General features: G+C 48.1%; 1 protein-coding gene across 3 annotated transcripts in view; it reads right to left on the bottom strand.

Moving 5' to 3' along the window:
• Window positions 1-22,186, bottom strand: part of crim1 (cysteine rich transmembrane BMP regulator 1 (chordin-like)) — a 30,162-nt gene extending 7,976 nt beyond the window's left edge. For 2 of the 3 annotated variants that reach the window (XM_047610581.1, XM_047610582.1), the window contains exons 1-9: window positions 21,520-22,186; window positions 17,518-17,679; window positions 17,094-17,267; window positions 9,784-10,026; window positions 6,309-6,488; window positions 3,812-4,015; window positions 2,881-3,009; window positions 2,363-2,516; window positions 36-157 (exon numbers count right to left, since the gene is read on the bottom strand). In XM_047610581.1, the coding sequence (XP_047466537.1) occupies window positions 36-157; window positions 2,363-2,516; window positions 2,881-3,009; window positions 3,812-4,015; window positions 6,309-6,488; window positions 9,784-10,026; window positions 17,094-17,267; window positions 17,518-17,679; window positions 21,520-21,817 (1,666 nt within the window). In that variant the 5' untranslated portion in view covers window positions 21,818-22,186. The remainder of the gene's footprint in view (window positions 1-35; window positions 158-2,362; window positions 2,517-2,880; window positions 3,010-3,811; window positions 4,016-6,308; window positions 6,489-9,783; window positions 10,027-17,093; window positions 17,268-17,517; window positions 17,680-21,519) is intronic. The other variant, XM_047610583.1, reaches the window with a different exon arrangement.
• Window positions 22,187-22,475: the final 289 nt, after the last annotated feature.

The raw sequence follows: 22,475 nt of genomic DNA, 5'->3' as shown, positions 1-22,475 counted from the left end.
GATAAGCATCTGATTCCTGCCAGAGCTCAGTTTACCTTTACACATGCAGATGGAGCAGCCCTTCCTGTTCTGTCGGTAGCCGTTGCTGCAGTGCTTGTCGCAGGTGAAGGGAGGGCACTTGACGCAGCGGCACATCTCACAGCCATGCTTGTTCCTCCTGCGGGATCACAAGCATACACATGAGGAGGCACGCACAAATAAAACTGATAAAACGCGAGAGCTGGGGAGCGAACAATAACCCCCCCACCCCCGTGCGGCTCAAACAAAGTGTTTCGAATTGCTTCACGTGGAGGATTTTTGCCATGATCTGCGGATCAACGCGGTGTTGTGATACAGTGAAACCCAAGTCAAGAATGCTAAAGGAAGGAATAATCAACATCTGGACCTGCTTTCCCCTCTTTACATAAGCTGCCTTTGAAGAAGTGCAAATAAAAGGCCAACATGTGAGAGCCCTATGGTTTGCACATCATACCAACCAAAGGGTTCCGAAAGAGGCAATCTAAAGCCAATTCAGATGCTTTCAATTCACCCCGTTGCCATCCTTATTATTGCGAAATCCTCTGGCAGACATATGAGAGCATCAGCCAGACCTAACGCAGACAGTTGAAAACAGTCCTGACGGTCACATGTGAGCTGATTTGGAAATTAGGAGATCGTTTCACTAGACTGACCAGGAAATAAGTTTCAAAACAACGTGAAAGGGATATCCTCACGCACAGAGAGGGAGAGAAGCCGTAAAACGTGCAGAAGCTGCACATGCTGGAAATAGACCAGTTGGATCCAATTATCTGCCTAATAAAACATGGATGAGCTGCAGGTCGATAAATCGTCAAAGCCCAGATGAAAGAGTGACCCGTGTCTAAACTTCTCTCCTTCTCGACTCCCTCTCCACCCCTCCGTGACTCATTCATTCTCACTCAGCCACTTCCTCTCCGTCTCTCCCTGCAGGTAACTGATGATTCCCGTTTTATGCGGTGGCCTCATTAAGCCCGGATAATTACTCTATTAATCTTCATCTCCCACGGTGACATGAACGGAACAAGCGCTCGAACCCCCGATGCGGTGCTGCGTCCCATAAAAAGGACACTCAGCAAACCGACGAGCCTATCCGTGCTGAAACAGCAATAATAGCTATTGAAATCACAACAACGTGAGGGGCTGGCCAGAGCCTCGCTGTACAAATACAGAGGCCGAGAGTGCTGCGGCCTTAGAGCGAGGCTTTGTTTAAAGATGGCGTGTGGAATTCCAAGCAGCGTTTTGGGCTCCAGGGGGATAGAGGGGCTTGGGGGGAGACACTGCATGCCCCCTGACCTGGGACTGCTGCCTCGGCATAATTTCCAGTGTGCCGCAACTGTGATGGCCGTAAGAATGTCATTCATGACTTATGTGGTCACAGTGATGATTTTGAGCTACCGGGGACAGCAACCACACTAAAAAACAACAACCAGTTGAACGGACTACTCCGTTTGTAGTTTCAGTTTACATTCATGCTGCTCTGGACGTCAGCGCTGTCAGTTTTTGGCATTACAATACTCACAGGATGTCATCAATACATCCAGTGCAAACACAAAGATCTTTTGTGTTTTGTTTCTCTGTGGCGGCTACATGCGGAGGTCCTGTGTGAGAAGACAGATTTGCATTGTCAGACTGGCGAGCTCTTAGAGGATTTCAGACTTCTGAGGCTGGATCTGAGCAGCTGCTTATGAAGGATAAAGCCAGTACTTCCTGCTCCTCTTTCCCAGCAGGATCCTCCTCACAGTCCCCTCTCCTTTTCTCTCCTCACATATTGGGTCCATCTTAAAACCGTGGCTGCGGAGACCATGGTTCAGATATCAGAAGGACCCCAACTGTATACGTTTTCTCGAAGGCCGCCCTTTGTCCTGATGTGTTTTTGATCGTTGTTTTGAGACAGGGTGATGATTTATGAAATGAGAGTGGTGCCGAGGGACCTAGCATCCCGGTAGAGAGCGCTTCCAGATGTTTGATCGGGTTAAATGGAATTAGGAGGAGATGGGTTGCACGGGGGGGACAGAGAGGGTAGTGTGGACCTCACAGCAAATTACTCACGCACAAACACACGCTAGATTTTAAACCTGGTATTGGCCACCAAGGTAGGCCTTTTGATCTTCGATGCCAAACTACTTTTGCAATAGCCTGTTACTCTTCCTTCTTCATAATATTACACATTGTGCTTGTTATTTTCCCAAGAAGAAGTGGCTGGAGTAAAATTGCTTTCAGAATCGAAGAGGAATAGGAAGACTTCCATCCAGAAACTGATTTTGAACTACTTTTTTTCCTTTACTCCACATGAGCAGCTAGACCTGGGGGATGAGAGACCCTTCGGCTCAGTGTGAGTACTTACACATATCCATAGGGGCAGGTCTTAGTGCAGGTCAAAGGTCGGCACTTGTGTGTTGGGATACTGCACTCGCACACCTCGCAGCCAAAATCGTCCCTCTCGTATCCCATTGGGCATTGCAGGGAACAGTATTTTCTGAGGTCAGGACAGGAGTCATCTGCAAGAGTTAAGTGAGAGGTTAATTGTGGGGATTGTATGTTATTGTATTATGCTTTAAGTTTAAAGTGTGAATACTTGGACCCCAGTATGAATACTGTTAGGACTAGGGTTAGGGTTAAATAAATAAATCTGAGTTAATGGGACATTCCTTCATGAACACAAATATACGCTGTGATGGATACCAACATGTCTATGCTGCTGTCAAAACAACATCAGTATGAGCAAATAAGTAAACAGAGAGTTGCATGGCCACTTTTTTGCAAAACGGCAAGAAGCAGCATGCCAGAAGAAATGTATCAACTGACCTCATTCCCTGAGAGTTTAACTCTTTAGGTTCGACATGAAGAGGAAAGTGAACTCACTGTTGAGACACTGGCAGAGAAGACATCCATTCTGGTCTTGCTGGAAGCCATAGGGACATTCGTTCCCTGACAGAGAGCAGTTTTCCAGTGGGGGGCACAGCATGGGGCTAACTGTTTCGTAAGAAGGCTCTGGGGAGAGAGGATGGAGGGTGAGAATCTTGCGCTGTTATGAATTTATTTCTGTTTTTGATATATGTTTGCTCCATGCCCCTCAGGTGCAATACTTCATCCGTGCTTTTTGTGCCAACTGTAATAGCTACCTATTTACGCTGTTCTACTTATAAACAGTAATTACAGATAAATGTAGAGCAATTACACCAGGGTGGGTCGCACTGTAAAGGGGATTATGCCTCTCCATCTTATTGTGTGGAACTGTCTCCCATTAATTCGTCGAATGTGTCTGAAGAGCATGTTGCTCAAGGACTACCAGAGCACTGAACTGATGTCAGACTCAAGCAGTGCAAAAACACTCTTGAACTTGGGCCTGCTTTGTTGTGAAGCCGCAATAAAGGAGGATGGGGCGCATAAACACACACATGCAATGCGCCATCGCTGCTCCCATCAAACGCCCTTTGCCACATTCAGCGGGACGAGAGGCCCAACGAGCTGTAACTAATTACACTTGAAAAAAGAAAAAAAAAAAGGATCCACTGCAATTATGCAGCCTCGTGCGTTAAAAGCATGCTGTAGCCTCACACACAGGTGGGTCTCATTTTGGTGGGCAGGGGTAATAAAGGAACACAAAGGACCCTGCAGCTCGAAGAATGCTCCATGGCCTCCCCTTTAATGAGCCCATGCAGACATGGCCTCTGTAGCAGAGCAGCACAACCACAGGAGCCTCTCACATATGTGGTATGTGGGCTATGTGTAGCTCATATAGATATTAGTTTTATATTAGACTTGATACGTATAAAAGACAATGTTTTTGTACCTTCACAGAATGGACAGCACTCTCCAGGGATCTTCACAGGGTTTTGGCAGCTCTGCTTGCAGGCCATGGCCGTGCAGTGCGGCTCTCCATCCACACACTGGCAGAAGGTGCAGTCATCCTCTTTCCATTGCTCCTCGTGGGCTCGCAGCTTATTGTTCACCCAGCAGCTGGCCTTGGTGCTGTCCATCGACAGCAACTCCACATCTGAGAGGAAAGAAACAGCAACTCACATTGGGTGTTCGGGAATCAAATGAGAGAGGAGGTGATCCTCAGCTCACATGTATAGCTTGGTTTGGCTACCATGAATGAACCTTATTAAATTAAATTGAAAGCTAGAGTCCTCTGTGTCTCACGCTACACCCTCTACTGGGATCAAATTAGCAGGACATAGAGCAGTAGGAAGCAAGATACCCCACGAGGGAGCTAACAAGATGGGAAACAGGCCCTTGACCAAGAGCTGCAGAGAAATTACTGTTGAATGTTAGATGACTAAGGTATTAATAAATGTTTGCATGGGGCTTAGAGGATAACTGAGACAGTTTGGGATATTACTGTGTTGTCCTCAGAGAGATTTGGTAACTGGTAACAAAGAGAGGCTTATGACATTCAGAGAGGTTGACCCCCACGGTGTCCACTCACTTCTCGGTTAAAAACTTGAACTCGTCAATATGAGTTTCGACTGTTGCCCATGAGGTTGAAGGTTACGCCAGCGTATTATACCATAAATTTCACTCCAAAACAAACACAGCACTTTTTTTTTTTTTTTAGATCTGTAGCCTATAGCCTTAAGTAGGTGCCATAAAGTTTAAAAGCCAATCAGTGAAGCCATTCTGCTCAGCTTGACGTGACGCATGATGCCTGCAACCAACTCTCAGAACCCTTTCTCCCCCCATTTACTATAAACAGTTTAAATCGTTTTTGAGGCAGGTTAGAAGGTGGACTCAGCGTTTTCTCTCTGCGTCGGTGTGAAACAAAGGTGTGTACATATTTCTGTGTGTTTGTGTGTTTGGCACAGCTTGCTAAATGAGTTCGAGTGGGAGGAAGGTTGCTGTGTGCTTTGCACAGGAGTCCTATTTGTCCTGTCTGATCCCAGCTGAGTGTTGACTATGAAAGCCCATCTGGCTGCGATTAACCTGGACGGGACCTATTTTTCTTTCTGTATGTTGTACAGTGAATGTTATAAAGAAACTGTATCCAGTTTGTCCCCAGTACGGGCCAAGCTGCAAATATCCTGAAACCTAGACTTCCTGCAATCGTAGAATATTTTGGTTTGCGTACAGTCTAGAAGAAAGACAGTCATATGTTTATGTAATATGCAGATGACTACAGGGTTTATTTTGGTAAGATTCTTCTTAATTAAACCTACATTCCCTTGTTATTATCCCACATTTCAGCTAGCAAGTGCTAGCATCAACATGTCCAACAGACATATAGCAACATTAGGATAGTTTTGGACCTGTGCGTTCCATATTCAGTGTCTATTTAGTTCCATTTTTGGTTACACAAAATGCAGAAACAATATTTCTTCAGTTGCTAAATGTTACGCTGTCATCACTAGCCAGTTGAAAACTTGTGTCTCAAATGTATGATGCAGGGCAGGCAGCATTCAAAGCTTTAATGTCTCTACAGTAAAACCAAAAACATGAGCTCTGTATAGCAAAGTGGAATGTCAGAATCTGGTGATAATTATCTGCGGGTTAATCATTACAAGTAACCTCTTTCAAAAGGTAGCATAGAGGAATGTTGCTGATTAAGTGCAACTTTAAGTATAATCACAACCAGGTAACTTTTATTACATTTCTTAATCCATATTAAACATTGCATCCAATGCTCTCCATGGTGAGTCATGCAGTAAGGAAGAACAGCTTTCCATGAGCAAAAGATGAAAGCATTCCATGCTATTTTTGATGGCACATTACAGGTGCACCTCCAACACTGACCTAACATGATCTCCTCCCTCATGCATCTGATCAACTGTAGCCACGCATGCAGATGCCAAAGCTGGCTACCGTCTCCATCTACTTCTGGGAGACTATAATGTGGCGGCCATATGCGCTGCAAGGCATGTATTTAAAAACAATCCTGAATACACATATCAGAGGTCAGTACCTGGCTTTGAGCACATGTGTTTGCACAAGTGCACCACCCCCATTATGCAAAAATCCAGATTTTACACAGCAATGGCATACACACTAAAAGAAAGTTTTAATGTTCACCTCAAGGGAAATTAATCCCTGCCTGATTCTCTGGTGCACCTATTATATGCCACCTGTGGAAGCTGTGAGGAAGCCATTAAGCTACGACCACTACTACTAGGCAGGATCAGGCAAGACCACTCTTGATGTCTCCTCTATCTTTGCAGCGCCAGCTTTCCAGTCCTTCTCACATATGCCACATCTAAATCTATGATGTTAGCCTCAAAAACACAGCTGTACCCCTATTAGATGGTGTACTAAGCTGCCGTATTTTAATAAAATGACAAGGTAAACGTGCGTACCTATGCAGACAGGGCAGCACTCGCCCTCAGGAATGTAGAAGTTTTCACAGTCCAGCTCTGCACACTCTGCCTTGGAGCAGAAGGAGATTCCTCCCCGGCACTGACACAGCCAGCAGGGGTCCATGCGGTACACCTCTCCCTCAGTGAACTCCTTTCCATTGTGGACACACTTGGGAGAGACTAAGGAGAAGAACAATGGGAAGAAGAATCATACAGACACTGCCAATTTTAAACTGTACTCAATGTAGGAATAGCAAGGCTTAAGACACTCTGCGGTTGATAAATGACCGTTCTGCTGTGTGTCCTCCACATTTGGACAAGATTAATGCCAAAACATCCTCATCATGACTGCTTGAGGGGAAAAATGTGCATCTTTATTGGAAATGTCGAGCTTAATCAGGGAGAGGCTGTCACAACTGTATACAGTCAATAAAAATCTCATAAACATCTGTTCGTTATCTATTATTGATGGAAATGTTTATCTCAACCAAAGGCTGCCGGAGGAAGACTCTGACATTAGGTCTGTGGGGTGGAAATGGCAGACAATGAAGTGAGGTCCATGAGGAGGAATTTCACAGGGATCTATCAAGCCTTGAAAAGACTCTGGACTCTTGCAGAGCAGAATGAAAGGAAACCATAGTGGGTCCAAGGCTTTGGCAGAATCTGGGCTCCGTATGCTGGTGGCAGGTGGAGTGAATCAATGCTCTGGCCTGTCTATCCAGAAAGTATCAAGGCTTAAAGAGGCTCTTTTAGCTGCCTTGCCCCTAAGAAGGAAATAAAATGAGGTTTGTTACGGCATCGGAAAACCAAAATCTGATCTTGTGCATAGACAACAAAAAAGTATCTGACTTTGTGCATGAATGTGTGTGCGTGTGTTTGTGTGTGTGTAAAGGAGGAGGCCAGGAGGAGAAAAGGCTAAAAAGTCACTTTCTATGTAAAAATCAAGCAAATGTGATTAGTCATTCTAATTTGATCATGGTACTTTTGTGGTCAAAAGAGTGGGATGATTACAGCGTGACATCTCAGTGGTAACACTAGATTACACATCCAAATGTACCACAGTGGTACGGGTGACTCAACATTATAACATCTTAACTAACCACACAGTAACTTTTGATCAAACACACTCCAAAGGAAGTGAGATAATGTGGTTATGTAAGAGAGCCTCCAGACTCATGGAAGAGTAGCTAGACTAGCCAGGCCAGGAAATCCACTCCACAGATGGAGGCAGATTTCGGGGCAGCGGTTTCCATAAATGCAAGCGAGGGCCACGGCGGCATCTGCACACCATACCTTTCGAGATCAGACTCAAAGCGTCTACGCCAGTGACCCCGTGCCTCCCGACAACCAAGGCCGCGCTCTTAATACAAAGCAGGTGCGCAAGCCGAGTTGAAAGCGGAGCGAGGATTTGTCGAGCTTTTGCTCTCGTCCCTGCCTGTTTTCTGGCTTCGCCTATCTCGCTCCGTATTCCTGCCGCCCTGCTTTGCGTGCAGCAAAACCAAGCAGAGAAAATGCAATAAGCACTTCAGCTGGCCGATATCAAAAGGCGAGGCGGCGGGCTTTTAACGCTCACAGAAGCAATAGGAAGTCACATGAGGGGATGCGCACATGTGATTTCCGCAGTGTTTGTTAATGGTAATCCCTAAAACAACTTGCGGCACAGAGACTAAATTCCAGTCATGCTTTGTGATGCTCCGTCTTCTCTAAATTGAGGTGAGGATTGGATGTGGAGATGGATGAACCATAAAACGCTGACCCCAGGCCTGTCTAAATCATTCATAATGGCCTGTCATTCTGGTGCTTCTTGTGGTTCGCAGGCAAATAAAGCGAGGGAGATATGTGGCTTTCCCCAGAGACAAATATTGGTTTGATTAATTGAAATCATCTTTCCAGCGATGAATTTAGAAACTAGCAGTGCAGAAATACAAGCTTAACTCATGTCACTAATACAACCACTTATCAAACTTCTGAGGACACGGCTGCGTGTTTATAACGACGTCAAGCTGAACTCCCCAAGAACCATTAGTGCAGTGATCTCAGCCTTATTGCCTAACACCGTCATAAATCTCAACAGAACATGTGCAGTTCGCAACTTTCCCCCGCATCCACGGCTGACTACGGGGGGACATGTGGAGAGTGTGTGCCAAGCGCTGATGAACAACAGGATGAAGCTGATCATCTGAAATATCAGATGACATCAGGTCGGGACAGCGCGGCCAGGTCTGCTCTGCCACACAGATAAAGCGGCTCTTCAGCCAACAGCGGAGCAGAGTGGGGGCCAAAACACACAGGTGGAGCTTATTGCCGCTTGCACACACGCACACACACTGACCCCGACTAAACCGGCCCTTGCCAAGTGGGCAATGGAAACAAGTTAATCAGTCCAAGCCTCACCACGAGAGACAATGCAGGGGCGTGTTGAAATGTGTTCCATTAGAAGGTATGCCATTTGAAAGCAACTTTAGGAGATGCTGTATTTGTCGCCAGCGCTTTAGAGGCCTCTGCAAGACAGGGGGTAGAGGGTGTTGCCGGGGCGTCCAGTGCGTGTCCTTGTCCGTGTCTCTGTCCGTGGAGCTTTCTGACATGGCATGCAGTCATGCAGGTCTAACGGACAGTAGAGGAGCACAAAAGGCATCAAGCCCCAGGCCCAAAGAGCAGCAGACACTTGTTATCAAAACACTGATCCCATGGCCCCCACGGCTGCCATTCAGCCCCCGCCGGCCTGCCGGACTCGATTACCCTCCCCACTGGCAGACTGGAGCACATAAAAAGCATTCCCATCAATGAACTGTTGAACCTTTTCCCTTTGGACGTGTGACCAGACAGGAACCCTTTGACACTGCACTTCTGTTGAGCAAATTTGTAGCCTAAGCACTTTTCTGGTCACTGGGCTTGTTAAGTCCATTAATTCCGGGACACGGCACTCATTTATACATGTGGAAGGGCCAGAATGGGAATTTGTTCTGTTGGTAAAACAGCGAATATTTTTTGGGAGCGTAGAGTAAACAGACCAGTACCACAGGTCCCCTCCCTGCCCCTTCCTGACTCTCCTTCCGCGCCACGAAAGAGGCCAACTGAAATCTCAGTTTTCTTTTGCTCCCTTTTCCCCGCATCCCTTTTAGACCAGGTGGGAGAATTGTTGCACGGCCGTGTTTCAGATCAGCCATCAGCTTTAAACCACCCGTTATAATTAGCATCCCTTTAGGCATGTGAAGTGTGGAAAAATGTCCCTGGAAAAATGTCTTTGAACCGTGGTCCTCAACACTGAGGGGCATTTGCCCAGCCTGATAAACAGCACAACAGTAATTACGCCATCAGCAACTTTCCTTTTTCCTGTGGACATTTGGTCAGCAGGGAGAAATAGCTTACTCTGAGGGAAATAATTGCCCTCCTCAGAAATGATAATTCTCACACCAACTGTGTAATTGCTACTCCTGGCGGGAGGGCGATCAAAGTGTGTAGTGCGGCGAGTCACCTTTCTGGCACTCAAAGACATCACAGCAGTCTCCTGGCTGACCGCTGGCCTGGCTGAGTGGAACGGGGTGCTGCCCGCTCGGGCACTGAGGCTTGTGGCAGGCACGGAAGTCGCAAGTGCACTGGGGTGGCACGGAGGGACAGCAACCAGCAGGGGGCGTGTAGCTCTTGGTCAGGACTGAACCCTTGGGGCAAGAGGACACCTGAAGAGAGGGACACTTCACCCCAGCGCACCTCAGCTCCTCTGTAAAATAAAAGAGAAGGAAACAGACATGTTCACATTAAAATGCCAGGGTTGGATAAACAGTGTTGCGCATCACCTTCGACTGCTCTGTGACTGCGCCAGCGGCGCTCTCTTAGAGGAGGGAGTGTGTTTTCTGTGCCTGCACGTATGTTTGTGTACGTCTGAGCATGTGCGTGCGAGCGCTGCTTGCTTGCTTGTAGCGTCAGCTGAGCCACTTCAAAACTGTGCCACTCGTGTTACTCGGGCTACAGGCTCGGCGCTCAGCTGACACAGTCGCCCAACGCAAACTGCACACAGTCATCAGATCCCCACTTGAGCCCGTGACAGCTTTACGGCATCTTGTCAGAGAAATAAGAACGCTGCTCTCTCTCTCTCGACAAGGCATAACCTGTCTGCGGGCCTCTGATCCCACCCGGCCTGACTCGGCTGGCTCACAAACCAAACAGCCCCTAACGCTCATAAAACACTCATTAATAGCAGCCAAACTTCAACAGAGCTTTTCTTTTCTCGGCAGTTCAGAATCTCTCTCGTCACTTAGCGTACCAGGACACATTTGTCTATTCATCTGCAAAAGCCAGCATAATACCTCGGATACCCGTTGTTGGGGTGAGGGGGGGTGGGAGGTAGAGGTGCGGGGGTACTGGTAATCTGGGCAAGGGCCTCAGTATGTATTTTGGAGCCCGTTCAGGAAAAGAAAAGTGGAGCGCCTCTCTTAGCAGATATTGTATGGGAACAGTAGCTACCTTACAAAGATCGGATTACTGAAACTAAAGGGGACGTGTTTATTTTGGTTCGCCGTGTCACTGTAATGAATACAGGGCAGGCAGAAGAGCGATTTAGTGGAAAGCACACTCACGTCCTGTCTTGTGATTGTCAATCACCGAGTCATTTCCCAGTTTCCCTGATGAAAGTGCAGCAGGCACGCACTCTGCGCGGCACTCGAGCAGGAAAGTCACAAAGAGCAAAAAGGCGGCCGTAAGCAGTGCAGGGATTAGGGATGGGAATGGGGAAAATCTGGTAATTGCACATCGCGCTTAATTCTCCCTTTAAACGAGAAAATGTGTTAACAAATGACTGCCTTACAAGAAAGCTAAATTATGATTTAGTTATGAGAAATACTTGACAATCTTCGCATACATCTGGTTTTTGAGGAGAGGGAAGGATACATGCTGAGGTTGCGTAACAGTGCTTTGGGGTTTTGGTAATGTTTCCAGAGGCTGAGTTCTGTTGATGGCCTTCCCAGACTGGCGCTGGCTCCATGGCGCAACACAAGTCTCTCTGAGGATGTGCCTCATCCGTGACATTTGAGGATCGGTAAATGGATCCCTCCGAGTTTTGCCACCAGACGGTGAAACTGAACTGTCGAGCCGTCCAGGGTCCAGACCCCTTGTTGTCCTAATAGTGGTTCGTTCTGCTCTGAATGTCCTGAACCCCCAAATTAGACCCATTATTCATACTGTATATTCGTAATAATTTTGGTTTTAAAATATGAATTCTCTGGTTTGACCTGGTGCTGACACTGAAGTCGAGCAGCCGTTTGATGTCTGCCTAACCCAGAATAAACATGGAGGAGAGGACTGTGGCTAACTGTGTTTCAGTGGGCGGGGGTTAAATAACCGACAGATGAAATTGAGGATAAGGGAAACATTGAATTTTTCTGGCTCCAGATAAATACAGCAGGAGTGTGAGGTATCTGTACTGTACTGTTTACTCAAGCAACCTGGGAACAGTGAGGGCCCGCCACAAAGCTCTCATTGATAAACTTTGTAGCTGAATAGTGTCATAGAAAATGAAGGAAACCCCCTAAATTAAGGGAGGCTGCAACTCTTTAACGGTCGTTGGCCTAATTCCTGTGCTGGAGTTAAATAAACCTCAGTTGGACGTGCTGATTGGCAAATGTTTTACTTCCAATAAAGTCTAATGCAGTCTGCTGCTGCTCGGCTGAAGACGGGTTTTGCATATGAAAGCCTGAAGCTTCTTAAAAGCCACAGAAGAAAATAGCCTGGGACAATCTTGCACAAGGTTCCGCACTGAAAAACACTTTCTGTGTATTGTACGCAGCCCAGAGAAGGCCGATTACGCTTTCAGTCGTGATAATGGCTGGGGTTAGAGTGCGCTGGGAAAAGCAGCTGGCAGACACACCATTGTCATTCAAATGAACAGAATTGTATCCATCCGTGGAAATGGTCCAACCCTTGCAGGTCCAATTAATATAATTTTTCTGCTGGCACAATCACAGGCACAACAGGCAGACTGAGAGAATGGGAAAAGTCAGCAGCAAGTGGACATTATCATGCGCTGTTTGTGTTCTGTCTCTTTGCATAGATGGCTGCAATTAGTGAGTCAGTGACCACAGAACCATACTTACACAAACACAAAAGACCCGATTTGGCATGCTTGATAAATTCTTTTTGCAGATCAGGCAACATTGTGCTCTTTTATAACTATTGTGCGACAGCAAAGACTGGACAACCTGCAACAAAACGTGACCCTCGCACACACCTACACCTACACACACCTGACGCTGGTCTGGAGAAGGTGAGATGTGGAAATTGCCTCATTACCACAGAATGGTCTCTTTTGTAAACAATACACATTTCTGGCATCTCATTGAAGAAAGAAAATTCTAAATGTTTTTTTTTTCCCCTCTTCTCTTCCAGTCGGGGCACAAGGAGCGCAGTCTTTCCCCCGAACCAGAGCGGCTCAACCAGGCAGAGGAGGCTGTGTTGACAGCCTGAGTTTACTCATGGAAAAAGCGCACAATGTGAGTTCTGTTCACCGACTGACTTTGGAAACAAGTCAGCAGAGAACAAAGCTGTCTCAGTCCAGCTGCCCTCCGTGGGTTTCTGGTCTGTCCTCAGGTTTTATAAGGTTGGTCCGCAAAGGGACACATCAGGGCCGTCTCTCACGTAAAGCTGTGGGGGCCTGGCCACGTGCCCGCCGGCAGCTCCAGCTGAGAGAGTCGGCGCTGTTCGATGTGTGCGTGTGAGAACGTGCGGGGACGGAGGAGCGGGTCCAGGTAAGGGGTCCGGGCCAAAAGGCAGAGACGGGGTCAACAGGTAGAAACACTTAGTGGGAACTTCACACGGTGGTTATAAGCTTGGGTTAGCCGAGCGTAGGCATGCAGCAGCCGGCAGCCATGCATCTGCACGCCTCGTTCTCTGTGGCTAAATATTTGCAGGAGAAAAAAAAGTGACCTCAGTGTTCAAGTTACATCGCTGCAGCTGTGAATGAGCGTGTTTGGGTGAGGTAATGTCCATGTGTAGGTGAACATTTGCACATCGATGCATTCGTGTGGGGGTTTAAAGTGTGCATATAATGTTTACATTCCATTGAAGCTGAGCCTTTCATTAGGCTAATGACAGACAGCTTGAGGGACTTCTGTCAGGCTGAGAGGCCTGATCCTCGGACAGAGACGCACCACCGTGCGCGGCCTATTGCTCTCTCTGACACAAAGGTCGAACGCGCTCTGCTCCGGGGGTTCGGTGCATAAAGCACTAGAAAACAAAACCGAACAGTCGTCACGTGTACCATCCCTCAGACTCGGCCCTCATCTCTCGCACATGTAGAAAGCAAGTCAAAGGGGGACCTGGATTGTAGACAGCTGTTGAATACATTGTGGAGGAATCAGTTTGAGTTATGTATGGATTTTGGCCATAGGGATGTTTTCTCTTTCAAAGAAAAAAAAAAAAAAGCTGAAGAATGATGATAGAATAAATGGGTCTGGGAACCTGAGGAGCAAGCTTGGGATGCAGTTGAGATGACTTTGATTTGTTAATGGTTATGATTGAGTCATTAAACTGAGGGTTCGGGCTTAGATTTAATGAATGAAGCGAGGGGTTAGAGCTTAACATGCAGGAATGGCCTAAAACTTCAAGTGTATGTGTTTTGGCTTTTCCTGCTGGCCTAATGCTTCCTCGTTAGCTTAGCAGCTGACCGAGAGCAGTGAGTGGGTTGACAGCGATCCCAACGTGCCTTTAAGGGGGAGTTCTTTGTCTCGACAGCCACACACGGGAGTTTTGCTTCCTCTTTGAAATCGTGAAATCACTCTTGGCGCACACGTAAATGCGCACGCGCTGGGAAAAGCGAGCAGGTTGCAGGGTACAGCGGGGGCCACGGCTTCCGCGGGCGGCACACAAACACTCGGCGCTGAGACGTCTCGTGCCCCTGCCAGCCGGTGGTGGTCTGGCTCGGCCAGTAATAGCCCTGCCGCAAAGAGGCTGCAGCCAAGCAGAACTAACAGTCTTTTCACAAGAGCAGGGAGAGAGAGAGAGAGAGAGAGGCAGGGCGGAGGTGGCATAGGTGGGCAAGTGGATTTGTGAAAGAAAGGTCACTTTGAGCCACGGCATTAGAGTGGGCACCGATTCCCGGTCTGATGAACTGCTTGTGAACTACCACGTTCACAGTGAAGCGCAAGTTCAAGTCTCCCTCACACCGTCCCGCGAGCGAGTACATGTTTTGGACACTTAGGAATAGCTTAGGTTTGATCATATGTTAGTATCACCAGATTTATGAATCGGCTAAACGCTAAACAAAATTCAAAGGCTGCTCTTCCTATCCGCGAGCAACGGCTGGGGAATTCCTCTAAAACAGCAGTCGGGGCGCTTATCATGAATGAAATATGTAAACCATCCCGGAGTGTAAAACAACCAAACACCACCCTACCAAGACCCTGGGGCCTGGACACAAATACCTCAACAAAAATGTTTGGCTTCAGTTGTGATTTCCTATCTTCCTGCGTCTGCCTCCCCCCTCCCTCTCCCACACTTATCACATCCTCTTTCCTCCCTGACATGTGGGTAATACGTCTGGCACACCACGTTGCCTCTGAGCATGCATACGGGGACGGATTACATCAGGCCTCTGTATGGCGGCGGGGAACGCGATAGCACTTGACTGCAGGCGTCCGCAGGTGACGGAGCGCGGTGCGGAAAAGACGCTGAGCGTCAAACAGATCACAGTGACACACAAGCAGAGGGATGAACTGACCAGACCGCTGAGAGAGTCGGGGAGAAAGTGGAAGAAAGCCAAACCACCAGCATGTGCGAGTTTACGGGAAACTAAGAAGCGAATCCGTGTTCGTGTCGACGCCAAGAAGAGGTTTCTTGAAATGCCGGGACGCACAGTCTGCTTTCAAGTCCTTCCACGAAGACGAGTGCAATCAGCAGAGCTCTCACGCCATGAAGGCAAGTTCGCAGGACACGTTCGCTGTGGCACTCCAGCGGGGCATGCTAACACAGATCTTAATAAGCACTTGTGTCTGAAGACAACGAGGGGTTGATGGGTCTGGGACTCCGATAGGAGGACGGAGCAGATGGGATCCTAACCACAGAGTCTCGGTCTGGTTGCAGAGGAAGCTCCTGCTCATGACAGACAAAGGGAAATCTCTGCCGAGACATCTAGACAAACAAGATAATTATCACACACAGGCACATGCGCAAACACAGAGGCAGACACGCAGGCTCACATGGTCCCATATGTACTGTATACTGATTACACACATGAGATGATACATCAGCGCGCGTGCGTACACATACAAGCGTGCACGTGTATTCTTTAAGATGCGACAGACATCCTTGTCTCTCGCTTAATGAGGGGCCATCAGAAGGGTGTGCGTGTGTGTGGTGTGTGTGTGTGTGTGTGTGTGTGTGTGTGTTGCGCAGAGAACTCATAAGCTGCTGAAAAATGTTGTTTACAGTTTTCGCTGAAGTTTAAACTGTCATCCGTTGGGCTCAGACCTTGAGATGAGCGAATTACAAAACAGAGAAGGGCCTATCCTTCATTGTAAGGCGAGACTTGGTGATACGTCTAAACAATGTGATGTTTGATGAACACACTTCCTGTGGGATTTGGTGCGTAAACGGCACAAGACAAACATCCACCCAGCTGTACTGTTGATGCTCTGTAATAACCCTCACTGATATTTGCAGACTAAATAAATCATACGTCTGTGTAAATACGTTTCCGGAGTTTGTTGCCAGCCACAGCAGCGACTAAAGGGACGTTCTTCATTTGCGAAGGCTGCAGTGGGAGCCACGGGCGAGACGGGAGAGGGGACGAAAACACAAGCAGTCAAAGTCACATGCTTTAAACTTAATCTGTTCAGCGCCAAACCGGGTGTCAGCGAGCTTTAGGAAGACTTTTCTAAGAGTGTCGAGCAATGCAAAGCTCTAGCAAACATATTCAGAAGGTCAGTGAGTTCACTAAATGGCAACGTACTCCTTCTTAACAAATGTCACTCAGTAGGCAGTCGCCGCTTTAGCGCCCGTCTATCCACCAGACACCTCGCAATCCAAATGAGGAAACTGAGCTCACTCTGCCAACGACCGTTTTTCACTTAGACGTGTCAATCAGAGGGGCTGCTAAGAGAGGAGGTAAACGCACATTCTTGCATTTCATTCGCAGGATTCTCCTCTTCGCCTCAGGCACAGGGGAAGCATTCATGCTCTGTTCACTTACACCTTAAGTACCCAGCGCCCGAGGAACTCCGACGGGCCACATTTCCATCAGCGGCTGAGGCGGCCGCCTTTCTTCAAATGCAACCGCTCTCCGGTTTTGCTCGTGTCAGTCAGATTCACACCTTCTCCCTTTCACCCTCCGCATGTTTAATTCTTGTTTTCCTGCCACGCCAACCTGCGCAGTCTTGATCGGTTTGTTCCCCCCCTCCTCCTCCTCCCTCTCCTCCTTTACTTGCCCCGCTCTCTCTGCACGCCATCCCTGGAAGCCCTACCTGCCAGTGTAGATGCCGTGCTAATACACAGGCCGTGCGAAAGGTGCTAAAAAAAAACGAAAGGTGACCAAATTTAGAGTCGCGGGTTTTCCATTGGTCAGCTACAATATGTTTCCCATCACACATAATGAGCTTCGACGTCAGGAATGTTGGGTTTCACTCTGAGGTGATTTGTCCCAAACTAAAGCTACAGTGCATTTTGCTGTACGTGTATGCCTAGATTTAAACCCGGGACAACGTTAAATTCTGTAATGCAGCCTTGCTGTGGCATCTGCTTAAAGGCAGAGCAGTCTGCTGTGTGGTTGTCGGCTCCATTCGCAGGTCATTTGAAGGTTACCTGCGGCTTCCTGACACTGGCTGCGGTTGATGTAGGCGAAGTGGTGGTGGCAGCTCTGAGACTCGCACACGCAGCCCTCGGTGGTCAGGTTACAGCCGGAGAACATGCACGCCGGGTTGGACGGCCCCACGTACTTCTCTCGGTGCCTGTCCCGGTGCTCGTGCCTCCGACCATCTGAAAATCCGGCGGCGGACACAAGCAGACCACAGACATCGGTGAGTCACAGACAATGGCACCGCTCAAGGGTGAGTGGGAAACCGCAACACAAAGCCTTAGCATGTGTGTCATCACTACGATACGCAAGTAGCGCATTAGTCACCTCCGAGCCACATCTGTTGTGGATTAGCTCCTCTCAATGAATAGCATTATATGCTGAAATGCTGCTGCTCGTATGTATGTGTTTTAACGATGTGAGATGACTCACCTGGCTTGCTGGCTTTCATGCAGCTTTCCTGGTCCGGGAAGGCGAAAGTGCCCAAGCAGGAGTGACGGGCATCGCACACGCACTGACCTCCCGCTCTGTCGCAGCCCGTCATCAGAGGGCAGCGCTCATCCACAAGACCGGCGTCCGGATGGTCAGGAAGCACTGAGGAGGACAAGGGACGACGAGAAAGGACAGCATTAGGACGAGGGGATTAAATTCCAACTTGGACTCATTTATCAATTGTTAAAAACAAACAGCAGATGTAAGGGTGACGCATAGTCAGAGCAAAACGCACCCAAAAAACAGGATTTGTCTCAGCTCACGACCTCTGTTGCAACACATTTTGTGAGGACAACCAATACTGAAGTGACCAGTGTATTTCTGGGCCGCCGTCCCTCCTCCTTCCTCATTGTGCCACACTACTTCATCTACTGGACTCATTTGTTTGCTTTTGTTCCACGCTACGGGGCCTCCCAGGGTTTCCATCTCTGCTGGGCGCCGCGACGCCTCCGCTAAGCCAAGGCCACTTGTATCGCGCCCATACATTATTCCTTCTCCAAGTGAGCCTTACCCACCATGTTGGCACCGCAAGCCTCAGCCCAACTTAGACGAAACTCCACAATATGAAGGAATGTACAAGGGAGTATAGTGTCACGTTAGAGCCGTGTGAGCTGAATATTCACCAAGATCCTGGGATTAAAGGGCCCCAAAATACACATTACCCATAGTGTTCCCTTCACATTCACGCATGAATAAACACATATATACCCCTAAATTACCCTCCTTCCTAGTTGTCCAAGTGCAGCAGAGTGGCAGCAGAGTAAACAGGATAAGACAAACTGTAAAAGAGAGCAACCTCTTTCCGAGCATTTAGCCCCCAGGCCTCAAATCAACAGCGTGGAAGCGCGATTGGAGCTTATCATAATACCTTCTTCTCCAAACAGCCCCACACCAGAACTATACACGAGGAAAAGATTTTAAAGGTTTAACTATCCAACATAAACATGTGCCCTCCATAATGAGTCTTCCTCACTCGTGCTGTGATTCTACCTGAAATAAAACCTGCGAAACACAAACCCCGTTCATGCTCAGTTAGAAGTCGGAGCAGCAATAACATGTTGACTCAAAAGTCACTGCAAGGAAATGGAACACCATGGCTTTTAAATGCCGTAGCTGATAATAAAACGCATATGTCGATCCATATTAATTCAAAACAGTTATTCCGCTATCGGAAAAAAAGGCCATCTCTCACTGCGATAGATTTGCTGTTCAAGTGAGTCAATGTGATGGCAAAAGAAAGCGGTCCTTGTAAATGTTTTCTCCAAGTTTAGATCGGGTCGTGTTGATGACTCTGGACACATGAGTGTGGACGATGGTCTCGAGCACTGCGGTAAACACCGGCCAGTGGAAGTGGCGGAGGTAATTCTACCTTTAACCTGAGCCAGCCGCTGCTGTTAATAGCTCTCCCAGACGGCCAGCGAGCGGGCAAAGCACAAGCAGCCTTTTCAATAAACCCGCAGCAAGACTTTCTCTGCGATTTCCCTTCCCCTTAAAACGATCCTCACCTCCACATTTTTTCCATCCCGAGGCTTTCCTGTGCCTCGAGGATGTTTTCATTTGAGATGGCGCTAGCGCCTGTCTCTGTGAGGTGCCAAATCTGATGTGTAGAGAAGGAGTTGAGAATCAAAACAATAAATGAAAGAAGGCTGGACACTCGGGACGTTGTCTCATCAACTAATTGAGGCATGACCCTAGTGAGCCTCGTTTGCTCCGTCTCACCCTAGTAACCTTTAGCTTGACCCTGGCCGGTTCTAGCCTGGTTATCTGTTGTCTGTTGTTGCCTGACTCTAGCCAGGGTCCCTGGCTTCATCCCAGGGGGATTCCTCTCTCAGCCACTGAGACTGCTTGTCTTGGCATCCAGAGCCAGGATGGGAAAGCTGACCTCTAGAGGCCCAGTGGCTGATAGCGAGCTAAAAAGGAAGTCTTTGAAACGTTAGATAATACCAGAGGAAGGGAGAAGTAGAAGGCATGTGAAGGAGTGCAGTGGACATAGCGTCCCTGTAAGACAGGCATTTTGTTACACGGTATGTTAAGTGTCTCTCGAGCCTGAGGGGGTTGTGGGAGGTCAGACACAAGAGTGTAATCAGAAAATTAAAAGAAAAAAAAAACACACACAACCACTGGACTAAAGCTGATCAGTGAAGCAGGTCCGATAAGGCAAAAGGACCAGATGATGATTCCTCAGAGCAGGTGCACTTATACTCAAGAGGTGCAGCACAAAGCTGCGTTCACTTTTCATATTTTTCTATATATGTGTTTCTTCTGCACTCAAAATGCAAAATTTTTTTGATGGAAAAACATCATTCAGATAACTAATATGGTTTTTGGGAAGGTACAGCAATTTACTGTGGTTCATGCAATTGGGGTTTGAATATTATACTTTACTTGTACATTTCTTTTCTTTTCTTTTTATTTACCAGCATCTTCACTTTTAGGACTCGAAAAAACAGTAGAAAGAATATTACAGCTTTCCCTTTAAAGTCGGTACCCAAACAGTAACGCTTTAAAGACAGACTGACCTGGGTGTCTCTCTCATACGACATGCAACTGTAACAAGGTTGTTGCATTTCCTCACAAAAAAAAAAGATTTGACCACCCAGAAAATCAAAACTGTGAGCAGAAAAGCAGGGGGATCAGAAAAGCGGAAACATTTACCCCCTGCTCCTGATTGCAGGTCTAATCACTTTAAGATCCTTGCTGCCTGTGGAGGGAAATCTGGGATCAGCCTCCAGCAGCCTGCCTACCTCGGCCCCTGAAAACACACTGGGAGGTGTTGATTTACCCCCACCTAGACCCTTTGGGATACCGAGGCTGTGTGTATGCATGTGTTTGATTTGAGGGTCAGCGGCGTGCTCTGAGGCCCCTGGAGCGGCAAGACAACAGGCATGACTCAGTCAGAGGAGCCGTTCGGCCTCCCGCTCTTTCTGACGCTGTTAATTTGCAGAGGACGTGCCCTCCAGACGCCAGGCTAACCTGTACGCAAGGCGCAATCAGCAGCAGCGTCTACTGGGATGGCCTGGGGTTCCGGAGACCCCTGGTAAGCCCTTGTAGACCCCAAACTCAGACCACCCCATAGAGAGATGATGGAAGGGCAGGTCAGGAGATCCAGACACCCATGGAGAGCTGCTTACGCTCTCCTGCGTCCGGTCAGTCTGCTTCAATCATCCCAGAACAGACTGGACAGAGTGCAGGTGGACTGATTGCTTGTTCCTCGGGGGGAAGGCCACTGCTACCTACTTCATTCTCAGTGAGGACCATGACACCCCACACATTTCTTTGAAGTTCGAAAAGTTCCTCAAATTGCGCATGAAACGAGCACATCCCCGCCAGTGTAGCAGCCCAGCTCTGCTTGGCAGCAATAAAACAGTGTAACACTGTCACAGAGTCGCAAATGAAAATCTGCTGTGGACTTTTGCAATCATGCTGTCAAACCGCTATTGCTCTGAGGCACACTCTGAACCCAGTCGTGTAAACAGCACAGAAGAGGAAAGGGCAGTTTATTCATTGAAGTGCAATGTATTCCAGGTTGGGTTGGTCACAATGATCCAGAGTCATTGCCCCTTTTGTCTAAATGTGGCTTTGAAAAATAGAGCAAAAAGAACACCACCTACTAGAACTGACACCTTGTGCCAAATCACCATTGCCAGACGCATTGTCGTGCTGCTGAGCTGGGAGTGAATGGGGCGTTGAGGAGAAGAAATAAAGGCTGAACATGACTCCTCTCCTGGCAGTCAAGACCCTCTACGACCTGGGGAGCCGCTCCAGGCAGCCAGACACTGATAGTGGCGTTTGAATAGTAATGCCTTCAAGCAACTTATAAGAATGAGATGGTTGCCTCACTAACGGCTTGGCACCGACATTTGTGGTACAACATTTCTAGGTTCTTTTTTTGACTTAATAAATATGGCATCATTTTTAATTCAGTTCAGAATGTCCTCTCACCTTTACACACTCCAGATTCAGGTATGGTGGCGGCTCCGGTTTGGTTGACAGAGGCGCAGGTCAGCCCCAGGGCGCAGTAGCCGTGCGCCCAGTCCTGGCCGCCGCAGGGCTCCCACTCCAGCCGGGTGCATTGATCGCAGCATCCGCACGGATCCCTCGCCAAGGTCCGACCGCCCTCGCAGCCGTGCGGGGGCTTGACCGGGCAAGTCCGGAGATTGCACGGCGTGCACTCGTGAGCCGAGAGAGCCCGCACCAGAAAGAGGACGTTCAACAACACAACGGAGCACTTGCTGAACATGATCCGAACCACGTTTCTGTGAGTTTTCCCAAACAAAACAAAAAAAAAGCTCCGCTACTGTCAGATGATAAGGCACATGTACCCGTAGCGATGTATCCCCAAAGTCTCCTTAAAAGTTTCCTGACTATAGTCTTTCCCTCGGGCGAGTCTATTACACAGCAACCCACCTCTAAAGCACAGACACCACGAGTCAGGAGTGCGCGGATGCTTTTTAGGTGGCAGCAGTATCCAAAGACAAAGGTTCAGGTAGACGCACGTCCCGAGCGTCTCAGACGCTGTGAAAAAAATCCGAAACTGAGGCTGCGCCCGTCCACAGAACAGCTCCGCTGCTGACAGCCACGCACTGAAGCGCAATCTGAGTCCTAAATTGACATGCAGGCATATAGAAATTAGCCGCGCACCCCTCCCCCTGATTGACGCAGGCACGGACCAGTCACAAGGAACGAAAAGAGGGAGGATTTTGAACTGATTTATCCCAGCCCGAGAAGCTCGTCCCGGAGTTGCGCAATGATGCAACTTTGAATGCCTTGAATGCAAGTTCCTCTTTCTGCTGGAAAGCCTGCGTTTTGAAGAACGCGGGCGCATTTATAAACCGTTAAAGTGCCTAAATTCACTTTTCGGTTAACTTTACTGTAAAATGAGAATGAATGAGTAGGTC

The sequence above is a fragment of the Mugil cephalus genome, chromosome 17 (assembly GCF_022458985.1).
Source record: "Mugil cephalus isolate CIBA_MC_2020 chromosome 17, CIBA_Mcephalus_1.1, whole genome shotgun sequence".
In the NCBI taxonomy this organism is placed as follows: Eukaryota; Metazoa; Chordata; class Actinopteri; order Mugiliformes; family Mugilidae; genus Mugil; species Mugil cephalus.
The sequence above is the reverse complement of the archived record's forward strand: the minus strand, read 5'-3'. Positions and strand labels throughout refer to the sequence as shown.